The sequence below is a fragment of the Balaenoptera borealis genome, assembly GCF_965194805.1.
Source record: "Balaenoptera borealis genome assembly, chromosome: 8".
Classification (NCBI taxonomy): Eukaryota; Metazoa; Chordata; class Mammalia; order Artiodactyla; family Balaenopteridae; genus Balaenoptera; species Balaenoptera borealis.
In genome coordinates this window covers 105,100,943-105,118,364 of record NC_138865.1, presented here as the reverse complement: position 1 = coordinate 105,118,364, position 17,422 = coordinate 105,100,943, and the positions used below count along the sequence as shown (strand labels likewise).

At 42.6% G+C, this 17,422-nt stretch overlaps 1 protein-coding gene across 3 annotated transcripts in view; it reads left to right on the top strand.

Annotated features, from left to right (window-relative positions):
• ASTN2 (astrotactin 2) overlaps positions 1–17,422 on the top strand; it is an 898,930-nt gene that overhangs the window by 694,794 nt on the left and 186,714 nt on the right. For all 3 annotated transcript variants that reach the window (XM_082402209.1, XM_082402208.1, XM_082402210.1), the window contains one exon: positions 15,045–15,310. In XM_082402209.1, the coding sequence (XP_082258335.1) occupies positions 15,045–15,310 (266 nt within the window). The remainder of the gene's footprint in view (positions 1–15,044; positions 15,311–17,422) is intronic.

The following is a 17,422-nucleotide window of genomic DNA, read 5'->3' as shown; positions in this document are numbered from 1 at the left end:
AACTGACTCCAATCTCTGTATGTCATACTCAATCCCTGTGGGTTTCTCAACCTAGCCTATACTTGATACTTAGTAAGTGCTCAGTAAATGTTTGAATTCTATTTAAATTTACAGCATAAAAGAGAATTTTTTAAAGTCAACTTTATCCATCACCTAATATAACCATTATATTGATTATATTTATGTAAATACTTACCGAGTTTCCTTTTAGTCTGTTCATGCATACTTGTGACCATGCTGGGTCTCCAACATTTTTTTAAAAATAAATATAAGGTTTTATCTTTTATTTACTTTATGGAAAAATGTTTGAAATCATATTTTTCTGGCCTTTATGGTTGTCAAACTGGCTATAAGAATTTGTCAAGTTGAAAGCTCATCTTTAAACATTTAACCATCACAAATAAAACTGCATAAATGTCCTTTGTGCTTTCTTTTGTTTGATTTATTTCCTTGTGCTGATATGGAAACAGCTGGTTTAGGATTTTGAATTTTTATTTCAATATCATCACATTTACGTGCATTGGCCAGATCCAGTTTGTAGTGGTTTGAACTAGTGTGGATAGTCAAAGTGTTACCGAACCCAACTTTGGTCCGCTTGACCACAGGCAGTAAAGCCAATCTACTGACGCTGGGTTGTGGTGAAGCAAAGTGCAGCGTTTATTTCAGGGCACCAAGCAAAGGGTCCAGGTAGTTAGTGCTCAGAAGGCCCAAACTCCCCAGTGCGTTTCAGGGAAAGGTTTTTAAAGAAAGGGTGAAGGAGGGAGCTATCGGGTGTGTGATCAGCTTGTGGACAGTTTTCTAATTGGTTGCTGGTGAGGTAATTGGGAGTCAACATCATCAGCCTTCTGGTTCCAACCCACCTGGGGTCTCTGTGCTTCTGGGCAGCATATCATTAACTTGTTCCACCTGGTGGGGGTTTCAGTGTCTGCAGAACAGCTCAAAGGATACGGCTCAGAATATTATCTGTAGACCTTGAGGAGGAACTAAAAGTACTGGACTTTGTTTAATGGCTAAATTATTATTATTTTGTCTTGCTTAGCTGTTTTCCTTTCTGCGTTTTCTCACTTCTCTGATTAAATTTACTCTTTGGAACTTGGAGAAGGCCTTAGGAGGCTAAAATTTTTATACAGATAAGAGGCAGGTGGAGGACATGGCGGGGTGGGGATGGAGTGGTGTCAGTTCTGGGAAGGCCCCATAGGATCCTGCCTGGTTACAAAAGGTCAGCAGTAATCAGACAGTGACTGAGCAGAGACTTGGTAAACGTTAGTGGCATTGAAGGCTTGCTCAGAGAACATTCCCTGTGCAGTGGCACCAACCTCAACTCGACTCAGTGCGAAGTGAGGCTACTGGAAGCTTGGCCATGTGCTTCATTTCTCCTAAGCCCCACATATCAACCCCAGTCCAGATCTCCTGCCCTCTTGGCTCCAGGATTTCAGCAGCTTTCTCTTTATCGTGGCTACCATTACCCTGTCCATCCATCGGTGTTTTGTTTTTGTTGTTGTTGTTTTGCCCACACCACGTACCTTGTGGGATCTTAGTTCCTGGACCAGGGATTGAACCCAGGCCCTCGACAGTGAAAGCATGGAGTCCTAACCGCTGGACCGCCAGGGAATTCCCAGTTGAGATCTTTTAGGACTGGATGGCAGCAGACTAAGAGACAGTCTCCTTTCCCCAACTGGCCTCATCACCTTTACCCACATATTCTTTTCATGTCACTGCTATCCATTATTCTAATTTAGTTTTCCCAAAGTAGGCAAATATTATTGCTTTTTAAAAAAATTGATATACAGTTATTTATAATGCATAAAATTGCATTATATGTTCTAAATTGCATTTAGAGGATACTGAAAATAAAGATGTATTTTTTTCCCCATATACAAATTTATAGACCATTGAATTCTATCCATGGGCTTAAGAAGCCCTGGCTGAAGTATACAGGCTGTCCCATGTACTTCCTATGGCATATATCAAAGGCACTTAATGTCTGATTTTTACTTTTAGTGAAGTTAAAGTTGATCAGCAGGTTCAGGTGCAGCGAGTCTGATCCATTCATTAGAATATCTCCCGTCAGCCTTTCTACTAATGGTTTTAGCATTCATCAATGATAGCTGTCTATATCTATTATTTTATTAGAGATTACAAAATGGTAATTTTCTGTCATCCTTCCTGCCTGTATTAAATGCAGTATTTCCATAAAGTAAATTGTGGTTACCCTGAAATCCAGTTCATGATTAAAATCTTGACTACTACTTGATTCTTTTACCAGTTTTCAGAATAATGAGCTGGTCTCTTAGCCATCCCCAGTGATGAGCAATGAGCTTTTGTTTGTTTGTTTTTTTCCAGTTTGAGTTTTGGCTTTGGCTTTGGTTTTGGGTTTGATTTGAGGAATGTTATGAATTATAGGAAATTTGTTTATCTGGTCTATTTTAATCAATCACAGTAATTGTTCACTTTATTCAGTGTTAGGCCAGTGTGAGCCCCTCTAAACTGGTCTCCCTGTCCTTTTGAAATGACCACATTGGTCTTTGGCAGCTATCTCGCTTTTGGGCGCAGCAAGACTTCCCAGGCTCAGCTTGTACCATACCTATCCCAGACTTGGAATAAGGAATTTTTCCAAGAATCTTTTGTTCCTTTTAGGGGAAGATGATATTTAAAAACAAGAGTATGGGTGTTAAGGGTATTTATTGCTGTTAGGTTACCATTACTTCTAGGCTTTTTCAGTGGACAGAGCTATGAAATGTTTATTTTTTTTAAAGAGAAAAGCAGATCATTAGTGTATATGATTTCCAATAGAAATTTCAAGGTACAGAATTTTTCTCAACTTCTTTGACTTTATAAACATAAGAGATAAACAATTCAGGAATGATCTTAGTTCCTAATGACGGTAACATGGTGGCTTGTCTGCTATAGCCCACAGGTTACACACAATAGTTTCAAAACAGCAATACCAGTATTACAACTAGCAGTAAGTCCATTAAATCTAGTTTAAGATTTATTTGCAGAACATTTTTTTTTCTTTGGACTGTTTCTCCCTAAGCATGTAAAATCAAAATACTGCATTTTAAAGCCTTTCAACATAATTATTTTCTCTGTGTAGTTATGCCAACACTTTGATATATAGCTGGATATATACATTTAAAGTTTGCGTATAATTTGTAGAGATTGTATTGTCTTTCTTTTTTTAAAAAAATGATTTATATTTCGGCTGCGTTGGGTCTTTGTTGCTGTGCGCGGGCTTTCTCTAGTCGTGGCGAACGGGGGCTACTCTTCATTGTGGTGCGTGGGCTTCTCATTGCGGTGGCTTCTCTTGTTGCAGAGCATGGGCTCTAGGTGTGCAGGCTTCTGTAGTTGTGGCACGTAGGCTCAGTAGTTGTGGCTCGCGGGCTCTAGAGCGCAGGCTCAGTAGTTGTGGCGCACGGGCTTAGTTGCTCCGCGGCATGTGGGATCTTCCCGGACCAGGGCTCGAACCCGTGTCCCCTGCATTGCCAGGTGGATTCTTAACCACTGTGCCACCAGGGAATTCCCTGTCTTTCTTTTTTGATTAAAAAATATTCTGTAAAAATTTGATGTGGTTCCAAAGCTAAAACTTATAAAGCAAGATTCACTAAAAAAATTCTGGCTTCAAGTTTTGTTCTCTTGACCCTATCTGCTCAATCCCCCAGTAGGTAACCATTTTTATTAGTTTTGGTTAATTGTTTCAGTGTTTCTTAATAGGTATTATACATATTATATCTAACTCTTTACATATAGGTAGATATGATATAGATAGATATGATTACATCTTTTTGTATGTATGTGTCTATACTCCCTCTTCTTTCTTATACAAAAGAAAGCACTATAAATACTGTTCTGTATTTTCCATTTAATAAAACGTATTATGATTACTCCATATCACATATAAAGATTGCCCCAGTTCCTGTTAAGAATATAGACTCCTAGTCTTTTAACTAATTCTCTATTTATTGTCCACAAATTATTATTTAAGGGTCATGCTGTTTATCACTATGATGTAATGGGCAGAAGCAACAGGAATTGTACATTTGATTTTCAGAACTTATAACCTGAATCTCCAGCAAGATAACATAGTGGAGGCAGTTTTAGATAGTGGGAACATGTTTAGAAGTAGGATAAGTCAAATTAGAAGTCTAATTCTCCCTGATTACACCTCTCTGAGCTTCCATTTCCTCAACTTTAAAATACGATAATGCAACCAGACTCTCATTGTTATGATTTATACAGAACAAACGAGACAATGTATGCAAGACAAATAACAGTACCTCTGGCCTGGAATATGTGCATGTAAAATCATAGCTATGATTAATATTAATTTTACTGATTTTCTCAGCGATAAGACAGAGAATCCCATATGGGTCTCAATCCTTTAATTTTTTTTTTAATCTTTATTAGAGTATAGTTGCTTTACATTTAATTTAAAAATTTTTTTAAATTTAATTTTTTATTTTTGGCTGTGTTGGGTCTGCATTGTTGCGCGCAGGCTTTCTCTAGTTGTGGCGAGCAGGGGCTACTCTTCGTCATGGTGCGTGGGCTTCTCACTGCGGTGGCTTCTCTTGTTGCGGAGCACGGGCTCTAGGCGTTTGGGCTTCAGTAGTTGTGGCTCGCGGACTCTAGAGTGCAGGCTCAGTAGTTGTGGTGCACGGGCTTAGTTGCTATACGGCACGTGGGATCTTCCCGGACCAGGGATCGAACCCGTGTCCCCTGCATTGGCAGGTGTATTCCTAACCACTTCGCCACCAGGGAAGTCCCTCAGTCTTTATTTTCATTTTATTTCTATTTTCATTTAATTTGATCTTTTGATGGGTAGGCTCATTAGTCCCTTTTCCTGTCCCTAGAAGCACAGCTACGGGGAAGAGGGAAGCTAGTGGGAGAAGTAACACCCTGAACATGTTCTCCAAAAGCATCGCCTATCAACATGTTTAAAGGTGACCTTTCAACCTGAGTATTGTTAAGATTTCAGTGAATATGAAGACTTAGAAGTGTGACAGCAAAACCCCTAAGAAAGTGGTCAGAGGGTGGCAGTTTCTTTTCTGATGGCACCAAAGCCTCCAACTGAGCCATCCCAAGTTCATACCCTCCCTGACGTTTGAACCTGGCAACCTGTCACCAGCCCCAGGTGGCCTGGTTTGTCTTGTTGGCCTGCTCTGCTGCCTCAAGGTCCTGTCTAAGTAGGATCTGGGAGTCTTCATCTCAAACAGGCCATTAGCATCTCAGAGGCCTCTCGCTCCCTAAATCCTGTCTAGGGATGATTCCTTCTGGGCATGTCCTCCTTGATCCCTAGTCTAAGAAGCTACTGGAAGGAGGGGGAAGGAATTGAGGAGGAACTCATTTTGGAATCCTTCCTCAAGGGGATAAGTTTTGAGTAGAGTTTTTAAGAAAGAGGAGGAATGGGATCCCAGGGAAGAGAAAGCAGGCTTCTTATTAATGATGCTTCTGCTCTTCATCAGACAGAAAAGAGGCTTTGAAGTCAAAGCCTGAATGCCTAATGGCCTTTGGCTGCAGTGTGTCACCTCTCAGAATCTCTGTTTCCTTGGCTGTAAAATATGGTTATAAAAATTGTAATATTCCTAGTCCAAAGCACTGTTGTGAGGATTCAATGAGATTTACAGTGTCTTGTGTTTGGCAAAGAATAGAAGCTCAGGAAATGTGAATTTCCTTTCTACCCTCTCCCCTTTTCAAGCACTTGTCCCACCACATCTTAAAAATGAAATGAGGTTGTTATAATAATACTAGTAATAGTAAGAACGGAAATCTCTGGAGAGGCACAGGCGTACATTATCTAAATTCTTACAGTAACTTTTATTATTGGTGATAATAGCCTTATTTTATGCATAAACAAGCAGAGGTTCCAAGAGAGGAAGTAGCTTGTCCATGGTCACACCCAAGGCCTTAGCTAGCCCATAAGTCACATTTTGCGTGAATTAGGAAATGGTGCTCCTCTGCTTGGATTCAGCCCCGTGGGTACAGGCATGGCCAGTGGAGCTGAGACAGGATGCAGCCCCGCACTCACCCCCTTGCCTTGTCACTGTCGTGCAGTACACAACTCGCATAACTGTACACAGAAGCTCGGGTCAAATGCATAGTTTTGATCAAACTGAAATTCAAACCTAGATCTGACCGACATTCAGACCACATCCTTTCCAGCGCTACCTGGGAGTTCATCTCTTCCTGTTTCCTTTAAGATCCTGCTCCATTGTTTATCTCTTCTCTCTGCCTTATCTCCGTCTCTCCCCTTTCCTTCTCTTTTGGCTTTTCCTTCCTAGCTGATACACTCCATCAAATCTCTGCACTTAAGTACCGGTAGGATTGAAACAAATCATTATTCATAATATCACCCCCACCCCATACCTAGCTCCAAACCTGGCACTGGTAGGCCTTCTAAGTAATGCTTGTTCAGAACCCCTGTAGTCATCACGCTAGGCTTCCTTATATCATAACTAAGCCTTTACTCTCCTTCTTGTTGCCCTCGGTGCCTAGCAAGTTGCTTTGCCCGCAGTAATCACGCTTTGGCATGAAAGAACTAAGATTTTTCCCAAGAGCAATTGTCTTAAGCAGGCACTAGAGGGCAGCAGAAGATCACACATGGCCTTTTGTTCACCTTCCTGTTACTGGCCACAGCCCACCTTGTCTCAAGAGGCAGGAGTAAATGATACACTGCAATGCTGACTGCTCCCTGAACAGCAAGAGCGATGTAAGTCAGGGGGAGGCGGGGGCTGAGCATGCCTTAGTCTGTGGGAAGAACCACTTTTGGGCCCACTGAGCTGCACTGGGATTCTTCACTCTGCCCCTTACTTTAGGGCAAATAATACAGCAGGACCACATGGCTATTTTTGTGCTTTTTAAAAATATTAAAATAATTCTAATTTGCAAACAAAAGACATCAGCCACTACTGGGCTACTGGGCATTATCCAGGGGTCCCTCTCCCTGCCCCACAGAGAATATGACCTTCCTCAGAGATTGACCTGCTGTCACTTGAAACAAGTATCCTCTCGTAGGTTATACTCTGTCACTCTGAGTATCAGTTCCCTCCTCTGTAAACAGAGACAACAATTTCTACTTTGTAGGATGATAGCTAGGACTATATGAGATTATAGATGCTGCATCTCTCCTTTGATGCTCAGAGCAGTTCAATGGGGAATTAGTGTCCTCATTTTACAAATGAGAAAACTAAGATTAGAGAGGTGAGGTGACTTATGCAGAATTCAGAATCAGGTAGTCTGACTTAATAGCTTTGGACTTAAGCTTTCAATTCTACCCTTGTCTACTATGTTCCACCAGGTAGGAAGTGGATAGTTTAAGGAGATTCCTGACAGTGTGGTTAAAGCGCCAGCAGGTTACAAGGGAAGCTTTACAGATTCAGACGTGCACAAGAGTGAATAATGCTGAGCTGAAGGCCAAGCACTGGAACAAACGACCTCTGATGATGCACCTGACACCCTAGAATTTATAAATTCTTCATTGAGTTCTGTTTCTCATTTATCCTCGAAATAATCCAAGGTTTAGGTACTAGTATTGTTGACATTTTACAGATGAGAAAATGGAGGCCTCAGGGAGGTTAAATGACTTGTCCAAGGTCATCCAGCTGGAAATGGAAAAGCTAGAATTTAAACCCAAACAAGTCACTGTCCTATAGCTTCCCTTCTGCAGTTTGGCATATTACTTGTGAATTTAGGGAAGAAGCTGCAAATCAGGTTAGAACAGGAGATCAGTTGTCCTAGGATTTGGCAGTTTTGTAGACCTGTCCTCTTTTTAGAGTCTCCACTGTTGCTTCCCCTTCCATTCCTCAAACATGCACACAACACACAGACACACACACACACACGCACACACACTTGGACATACACACCTTAATCAGAAAGCACTCAAGAGTGCCCCACAGTTCCTGAGGGTGGGAGTTCACCTGCCTGAACTGTAGTTTGTTGGTTAATCTTAGCATGACCCCAAGCAGGGGCACGCTTGAGTACTGCAGATAGGGTGTCCAAAAAGCACAAAGTGCATAGCTCTGGGTCTGGGTCTTATGATTAGAATGAGAATTGCAGTTTTTAGATGGCAAGCCAGTCTAAGTTCAACAGAGCTGCCCCATGATGGAACTGGAGGCCTAAAAAGGTAATGAGTTCTGTGTCATTAGAAGCATCCAAAAAGCAGTCAGAGGATCATTTGGTGGTGAATGAAACATTAGATGGAATTTCTGACCAGCTGACCTTTAAAGTGCCTTTTACCCATGAGATCCCTTAGCCCATGGAAAGGGGTGGGGAAGCCTAGGGTTGTTGTCTGGGGGTGGCAGGAACGGGGAAGGCCCAGGTGTTTACAACAGGGATGACTTGTGCAGGAGCAAGAATTAGTGCTGACAATTTTTCGGCAAGAAATATGGACAATGAAAGGCGTAGTAGGACCAGGTGCAAAAAACACCTAGTTATAAGCTCTGTGGTCTTGGGCAAATTGCTTTACCTCTCTGAGTTGTCATTTGTACATTAATAAAGTAAGGTTTAAGACCGTCTGCCTTTTGGGCTATGGTGATAAGATTGAGATAGTGGATTTGAAGTCTGATAAGGGTTACAGGAATAGAGGGGATTAAAGGAAAAAAAGAATCAGAGTACACATTCATCTGTTTATTTATTCAGATAGTCACCTGCAAACTGTCTGCATGACATCAGACATTGAACTCTGTGCTGGGGATGCACGCGGTCATTGAAAAAGGTCATAGTTCTTGCTCTTATGGAGCTCACAGTTTAGTTGGGGAGGCAGATATTAATTTAACATTAACTAAAATTTAAAATGTGATAAGCACTATAATGATGATGGTGATGTAAACGGTTCAGTTGATAGTACAAATTGAGAATGATCAAAATATAGTTTATGAATATATGCATGTTCGAAAGTACATATCATAGTTGGTTCCCACACTCCTTTTAACATATTCCCTGGATAACCTTCCTCTGCTCCTAGATGAAAATCTTAGCAAGCCACATCTAATCTATTATAACTTTTGTGGAACAGACAGTGCTATAGACATTTTAAATTGATAACACAGTTTCACATCAGGAATTAGGATGTCTAGTTCAAGATTTTAATCAAATCTCTAAATCTGACAACTCAGATCTCCTCTCCCTCCCCAGTGGGGATATTAGGAGGTGGGGCAAAGTTGGCCTTCGTTCTGTTTCTCTCCCTTGCTCTTCTTCTTCCTCTCCCTCTACAGTCAAAGCAGGAGGGAGGAATGGTAAGGATTAGGAAGCTCATACTTGCCCTGATACCTTTGTATCTGGCTCTGTTTTCTCGGGTCCTGGCAGGTTTTTAAAACCGACCCTCTCTCGTGGCGGGGTGGGGGGCGTTCTGTGGTTTTTCAGCGGTCCTTGTGGCCGGGGCCTTCTCCCAAGACCTGAGACGATGTAGCATCTCTGCGGCTGGCTATTGCTGATCCCCCTCCACCCTCTGTTTCTCTGGCTGCTCACCTTATGGAGACTATCACCGTGGGGACCCCTCAACCTCTGTTATAATTCCTCCTGGGTAAGACTTAAAACAGATCCAGCCCAGCTCTTTCTCTTATGTGACCCACATCTGGTCTGGGGGAAATACTCAAGCATCTTTCCCACTGGCAACCTCTGGGATTTGGGGCGAACCCCTATGCTGCCTCTTCTGCTCTGCCGCCACAGGCCACTAGAACGTCTGCAGGTGGGGTACGACCCTAGTCCGCTATCTTCCCCGTGGCCGAGAAAACGTAGCAATTTCTCCAGGAGGCACTCTTTTGAGGCTCCTTATCACAAACCTTGGGATTAGAAGGTAACGTGCTCTACGTGACCCACCTGGGGTGCTGGGGACTCTGAACGTTAGGTAATAGCTGTCTCCAAAGCAAATCTCTCCTATATCCTTCCCATCTACTCTCTGACCTCATTTTACTTCCTTGCTCTGGCTGAGGTTTCTAGAGTTATGAAACTAGTCAGGATTCATCTCCTTTGTAAATTCTGCGTATAGGGGCCTGGCTCTGGGATTTCAATTCTATTCTGTCTTGGTGTCTCAACAGAAATTTCAGTTTTAACATCTTGTTACAACAACAGCACAGCAATAATTAAAACAATCACAACGACAACACTGATAACAACTAGTATGGATTGAGTGCTAAACCTTTGCCGGGCACCTTATTTAATCCCTGCAAGTAGTCTTTCAGGATGGCACTATTATTTATAAAGGGCACGCTGATGGTGCTGGAGTTTGACTGTCAGGCTGAGAAGTTCAGATTGCATAACGCAGAAGTTCAGTCCTTGCCGATGCCATTTCAGCTGGCTACTTTCCCTTTGTTAAGGATATTTCTGTGGGTCCTTGAGTCAGGCTTCAGAGCAATTGCTTTCCTCCAAGAGGAGACAGTAACTCCGCCTAAGAAATGATCCCATTTCAGCAATTCCTGGGAGGCCATTGCTGTAATAAAGGCCATTCTTTATGATATAAAAGTCTCACCCTCTTCCCCCCACCCCCATCCTCAGCGTTTCTAATTTGAGCCCCTCTGGTCCCTGTGGAGCCTTTAAATGCTTCAAGTGCAAGCCTATTGCCAAAGCAAGCCTGTCTGACTCGGGACGCAGCGCCCTGCACTGTTGCCGAATATTGAACAAACATTCACGCAGCTTTGGCTCTCCCAGAAGCCCTTAGTCTGATGCCTTTGTTTTGTTTTCTGGATGAGGGCAAGCAGTGCCATCACCTCCTGCCGAAAAGCCCTGGCTGCCCTCCCAACAAGGAGTTGTCACTTCAACTGAGGCTTTTTTTTTTTTTTCTTTCTGGTGGCAACAAAATAATACCCAGCAGGAATTTGGGAGGAGAAAAAAGAGAGTTCAGTTGGCAGGTTCTCAAATGAATGGGTTGTAGTGTCATTGGAACTGAATTGGGCTTGAAACCAGACATGATCCTATTTTGGAAGCATTGTTCAGAGGGATGGGAAATGTGAACAGAGGATAAGTCTCTTCAAAAATGTTCTTTATCCTTGGCCTGTTAAAGACAGCCTGTTTTAACTAAACTCTCCCATCCCCTCAATGGCAAGGGCCTATGTGAGAACCTAGAGGAGGTCAGAGCAACTGGCAAATTGATCAGCTATTCATCTGTCAACCTTTCAACTGAGAGAGCTAATTTTACTTTGAGAAGAGCTTACCACTTGATTACAAGCCATCAATTAATTGTCAATCCTGAAATTCACAAGTCTTCGCTCTTAGACTCATCAATGCTTTGATGAGATGGCACAGTGATCAGGGTATGTTAATATACATGTATTCAAATATATTATTGAAAATCTTATTGAAAGCCTACTGTGTTCCAGGTAATACGTAAAGTGGATGGCAGTCGACGGAACTAACACTGTCTCTGCCCTCATGGATCTTATAGTCTGGAGACATTAACAGGTGATACGTAGAACAGGATGCTGTGAGGATCTTTAGTATGAAACCCTAATAGAGATTGGAGGCATGGGGATGGAGTTCAGGGAAGGCATTTCTGAGGACCTGGCCCCTGAACTAAGATATGAAGGGTGAGTGTGAGTGAGAGCCAGGAGAAGGCAGGGCCAGAGGGTGGGATGGGGAAAGCGTTCTGTGCATAGAGAAGAGCACGTGCCAAGACTGAGAGAGAAAGGACAGGGTGTAGCCAAGAAACATAAAGGCCAGTGTAGCTGAAAGTAGGAGAATCGGGAGGAACAGGATGACAGATCAGACTGCAGAGGCAGACAGGTGGTCCAGATCGCATATTACCTATGTGCCATGGTAAGGATTTTGGTCTTCATCCTAAGAGCAGTGAAGTGCCATGGAAGAGTTTTAAGCAGGAGGAGAATATAGAGTTTGCCTTTTGAAAAGATGACTTTAGCCACAGAGTGAAGTTGGTTCAGAAGCAATTAGCTTTCGCAATTGTAGTATCTACAGAGGAATAATTAATGGAATGGCTAATGGTCTTCCCTGCTGTAACTCTCCTCCAGATCATAACTTAGGTATGACACAATCTTTATGAAAAGGATCGTTGTTAATAAATGCATGGGACTTAGAGGTAAATCCCTTTTTCCATTTAGGTCTCAGGTTCCTCACTTGTTAAGCCGTGGGTTTGGACCAGATGATACCCAAGCGCCCTCCTTTTGCAAAACAAGCCCTTAAATTCAGCTTGAATTCTATACTGCTACTAGAATTCAGTTTTCAGCCTAGACTATGAGTTTTTAACCCCATTTTTTTGAACTGATCGATTGTTAAAAAAAAAAAAAAGGATTTATTGGACAAAAGCAGACCAGCAAAGATCAATAGCTCATTTTGTTGTTAAACAGATAGATCTTTAACCCAATGTCTCTGAATGTCTGTTTGATCAAGGGAATTCTTACTCCGAGCACCATGTTACATATTTTTCCCAATTAAATTATGGCAAGGTGCTATGAGGGATGGGGCATCTGTGTTCTAAAAAATGAGATAACAAGAGTAGTTTAGTTTAAGTGATGAATTGGTTAACAGACGGCTGGGGTCATGTGCTGAAAGGATCACTAACTCATCATGTGACCTTGGAAAGCCAATTTCCTTCTTTGGGACACAGTTTCCTCTCATTTTAAATGGGAGGGTTTTACCAGATTAGACTTTTCAAAGGTATGCTTTTTCGATAGTTTTCAAAAGATATTTTATGGAGAAAAGGTGCCCCACTCTATTTTTTCTCCTTGGAGGTTAATAATCCAAGTGTATTGATGGTCTATTGATTCCAAAGTTTTTCCTTTAACTAATCCATCATACTGCCACATTCCTGTGTAACCTCTCTCTGAAACTCAGTTTCCCCATCTATAGCAAGGGCTATAGAGCAGAGGTTTCCAAACCTTTTCTGTAAAGGGTCATATGGTAAATATTTTAGGCTTTGTGGGCCATAGAGTCTTTGTTGCAAATACTCAACTCTGGCATTTTAGCCATACACAATATATAAACAAATGAGGGACTGTGTTCCAATAAAACTTTATTTACAAAAACAGGCAGAGGGCTGGATTTGACCCACAGACCATAGTTTAGTGAACTCTGGGTCACAGTGTGGGCTAACTGCTCCCTAATGTCCTCGCAGCTCTGACTTTCCCTGACCTTCTCCCCTGAAGAGTTATTCTCTCCCAAGTTGGAAGTCCCCCTTCTCCAAAATTTATCCCTCTGGCCTGCACTTCCAAAAGTCATCATCATCATCTTCTTTTGACATGTCTGTATATAAGACTGTCTCTGTCTCCCCAGCTGCTGAGATGCCTTCTTCACAGCTTTGTTTTGTTTATCTTAGTAACTACCCTTCTTTAATCCCTCTGAAGGATTGGTTAGCTGGAATTTGCCTTGTCGTCTTCCCCCAGAGCCTTTGATCTTGTGCTCATAAGTATTTGCTGACAGCCAGACAGAAAAGGTGGAGCCCAGATCCCAAGCCCGAGGGCCCAGAGAGTAATGAATGAAGACTGCGTTTATTTGTATTTCTAATTGGCAAGCCTATTTCCAGATCAGCTGCATGTCACTGCAAGCCGAGAGCAAAAGCAGGAGACAACCTTCTTTCTCCCAGGTCTCGGTGCCCAGGGCCCCTGTTTTCCACTGAGGCAGGAGCTTGCCCTGATTTCACCAGGCTTGGAAGAAACTGCCATCTGGACCAAGTTTTGTGCCTTAGTACAGGACCACCTTGTTTTGCCACTCAGCCTGTATGTTGCACAACTTTGAGGACACCATTTACATCATCCGTGATGTAAATGGAACCCTCTGAGTTGTACAAATCACTTTTTCAAGCTTTGAGCCCTTTCTTCTTATGAAATCTTACACCGAAGGCCAGTCTATAAAAGAGATACAAGTGGAACCACTCTATTTGAAGCTGAGATGCAGGTTTAGAGTCCTGCCTGCTCAGTCTCCCTCTTGCCTTCTTCAACCAGCTGCTGAGATGGCTGTTGGGATCCCTAGAATTCCTCAGATGAATTTTGGAGCCTCTAGACTAGATCATAAATGTTGTTCTAACCATTCACAGTTATATAATCTCTCTCTTGATAAAGTCTCAAGTATATCCCTAGCACCATGCTAGGCACTGAATACTGGGGGGACAGGAGTGGGAGACACGGCCCCTGGTCTCCCTGAACTGATTTTATGGTTGGAGAGGTCAACAGAAAATGAGCTTAACAAGATAGGGTCTTACAAGCAGAAATACTTATCAGAGAAGAAGGGCTGGGGAAAGGAGGAAAGACTTCCTGAAGAGGGTCACATTGGAACGGAGCGCTCATGGGTGGTAAAGATTTGGAGAGGCAGAGGGGAAACGTAGGGCAGGGTGAGCAAAGGCACAGAGGTGTGAAATGCCACTTGTAGGGATAAAGAGGGACAGCACAGAATGGGGCATGCGTCATTCATGCACATGACAGCACACTGAGGAAAAGAAATTTGAATAAGGGAACAGATGAGCATGGAAAGAAAGGGGAAATAATGCCTTTTCCAGACAGGTCCATCTCCTTCTATCTCATTTACCAGTCATAACTGTTTCAGTTGTTATTGTTAACCACACATTATAGAATTAATCACTATAGGCTCTTGGACATTCAAAGACTTTCCCAAGGCAGCAGAGCTATTATCCAGCAGAAATGAGATTTAAACTGAAATTGACTTGACTCCAAAGCTTGTCTCTCACCCATTACATGGAACTGCATGAAAAATATAGGACCGAAACAAGTTTTTGAAAAAAAGGTAGAATTTATACAAATTAACAGTAAACAAAAGAATTTCTTATTGGGAAAAATATGCTTGAATATTTACATCTTACAGAGGTCCTTGAAGAATTCTCTAGTCCAACCTACTGACTTTAAATATAAAGAAAGTGAGGCCCAGAGAAAGCAAAGGGTTATTTAATAAAAATGGTATAACAAGACACGATTCTGGTCTCTGAGCCCTCAGGTCAGTGCTCTTTCCAAAGCATCATGAAGGAACCACTCTATCATCTTTTTTCCCTTTCCAGTGGATGACTACCTCCTTAGCACATCGTAATGGGTTCAAGAGTCCGACCTTTTGAACAGTACTGAACAATACTGAACTTATATCTCTTTCTCCAGAGACCACGGAGTTGGGCAGCAAGAAGGAGCTCAAGTCCATGCCCTTCATCACCTACCTCTCAGGCCTGCTGACGGCCCAGATGCTGTCTGATGACCAGCTCATCTCAGGTGTGGAGATCCGCTGTGAGGAGAAAGGCCGCTGTCCATCTACCTGCCACCTTTGCCGCCGACCGGGCAAGGAGCAGCTGAGCCCCACACCGGTGCTCCTGGAAATCAACCGCGTGGTACCACTTTACACTCTCATCCAGGACAATGGCACCAAAGAGGTGAGGTCCCCTGACACAGCCACTAAGTCAAATCTAAGAACCAACCCTCCCACCTCCTGCCCTCGTGGGCCCTTTGTCCATCGGAATTGTCATCATCGTCATCAACAGCATGGTGAGGGCTAGCATTTATTGATCCCTTACCATGTTGTAAGCACGTATATAACTTGGTAACACTAGCTGCTGTAACTGACAAATTCTCGAATCTCAATGGCTTAGTACAATTGAGGTTATTTCTTGTTTGTGCAGAGTCCTAAGTAGAAGTTTTTGATTGATGGGTGGCTTTACTCTGAGAAGTAGTTCAGGGTCCCAGCCTGTTCCATCTTGTGCTCCATTAATCTGATGCTTCCACGGCTGCTGTGGAAGAAGAAAGAACATGGACGATCGCACATGAGAAGTTTAAACGGGCCACGCCTGAAAATGGCAAATTATCATTTCAGCTCCTATTCTGCTAAGCTAGAATTCAGCCACTGGGCACACCTGTCTGCAGATGAAGACAGGGAAATGTATTCTATCTGTTTGCCTGGGAGAAGAAGCTACGGGTTTGGTGAAAACCTAGCAGCCTCTGCCTCTGTACTATACTTGGGTTATCTCATTTAATTTACCCTCCAGATCTATGATTTACTTATAAATATTGAGTTGATTCATATGGAATTTCTGACATTTGACCATTTTTTTATTTATAAAAATGGCAATTCCATATGGTTCATCCTTTTCTCATGCCCACTTTACAAGTGAGGAAATGTAAGATGTTGAGTGATTTGCTCCATGTTGGTCTGCTCCAGAGCCTACATGCTTAATCATGAAATTATATCTCCTCTTTTTCCTCTTTCTATCTCTCTGACTTTCAATTATAGCATGTCAGGGCTTGAGAGGACTGTATCAATGATTTAGTTCACTGGTTTGCACACTTGTGTTCGTGGAACATTTTTTCCAAATGTAATGTTCAGGAACCCCAATCCATAAAACTAGGAGTAGTGATGCCACTCCTTCAGTAAGGAAGAAGGCAGATAAAGCATCTCTACTTGGTCCCCACCCTTCCCTCTGCAACAACTTCTGGACAACCCTGGGCCTCCAAAGAAGGCAATCTGGTAGACCACTGACCAAGTCCAGTCGGATGCTCTGGATTGCGTGCCCCTCCCAAAGCATCCTCCTGGGCTGAGTAAGTGCCAGTGCATGGTGAGTGGTCAGGTAGGGCTTCGTAGAGGGTAGATCAGGGATGAGAATAAGGAAGTGAGGAGAGTATCATCAGGTAGAAGACCTGAGGCAGAAAAGAACATGGTCTGTACAAAGACCTATAGAAATTTCCCATGACTAAGACCAAGAGATGGAGGGAGAGCAGATATGAGGCCAGAGGGGACAGAAAGCACCTGATTATTTAGGATACTATAAGCGAGGTCCTGGAGTTTGGACACTATCTGGAGGGCAGTGACATGCTGAAGATACATGGTTAGCAGGAAGCTGATAGGATTAGATTTGTGTGGCAGAAAGAGCCCTCTGGAAACAACCCAAATGACCACCAATGGGAGAGCAGTTAAATAAGGTGTCGAATATGCATACAGTGGAACACTGTACTACAGCCAAGATGAATGAACTATAGTGACACTTAATATGAGATTGATGAACATAATGTGAAATGAAGACAAGAAATCCCAAAGATACGGTTTATATAGCATGATACCCTTCCCTCTATTTTAAGTTAAAACAGACACACACACACATACACGCATATCAGATACACTGCCTTTTAAAAATAAATACAGATGCAATAGAGAGTTTAAAAAAGGAATCAAGGAAATGATGAACGTAGGATTTAGGATGATGGTAATCTTAAGTCAAGCGAGGCAGGGTAATGGCACGAGGGAGCATTAGTTACATGATGGTAGTCAAGTTTCTAGCTGATGTTTGGGTGCTGGATTTGTGGGGCTTTATGAAAGTGCTAAAAGTAGCTAACCAGCTAATACTAACTGGATGAACACATAAAGCCTGACCATGCATGGTGCAGCAATGAGCTTGAGTCACGAGCCGTGCATCTCAAATCATCTAACTCTGCATCAGAGGTCCCCAGACCAACAACAGAAAAGCCAAGAGAGCCAAACGTGTATACATCTCCAA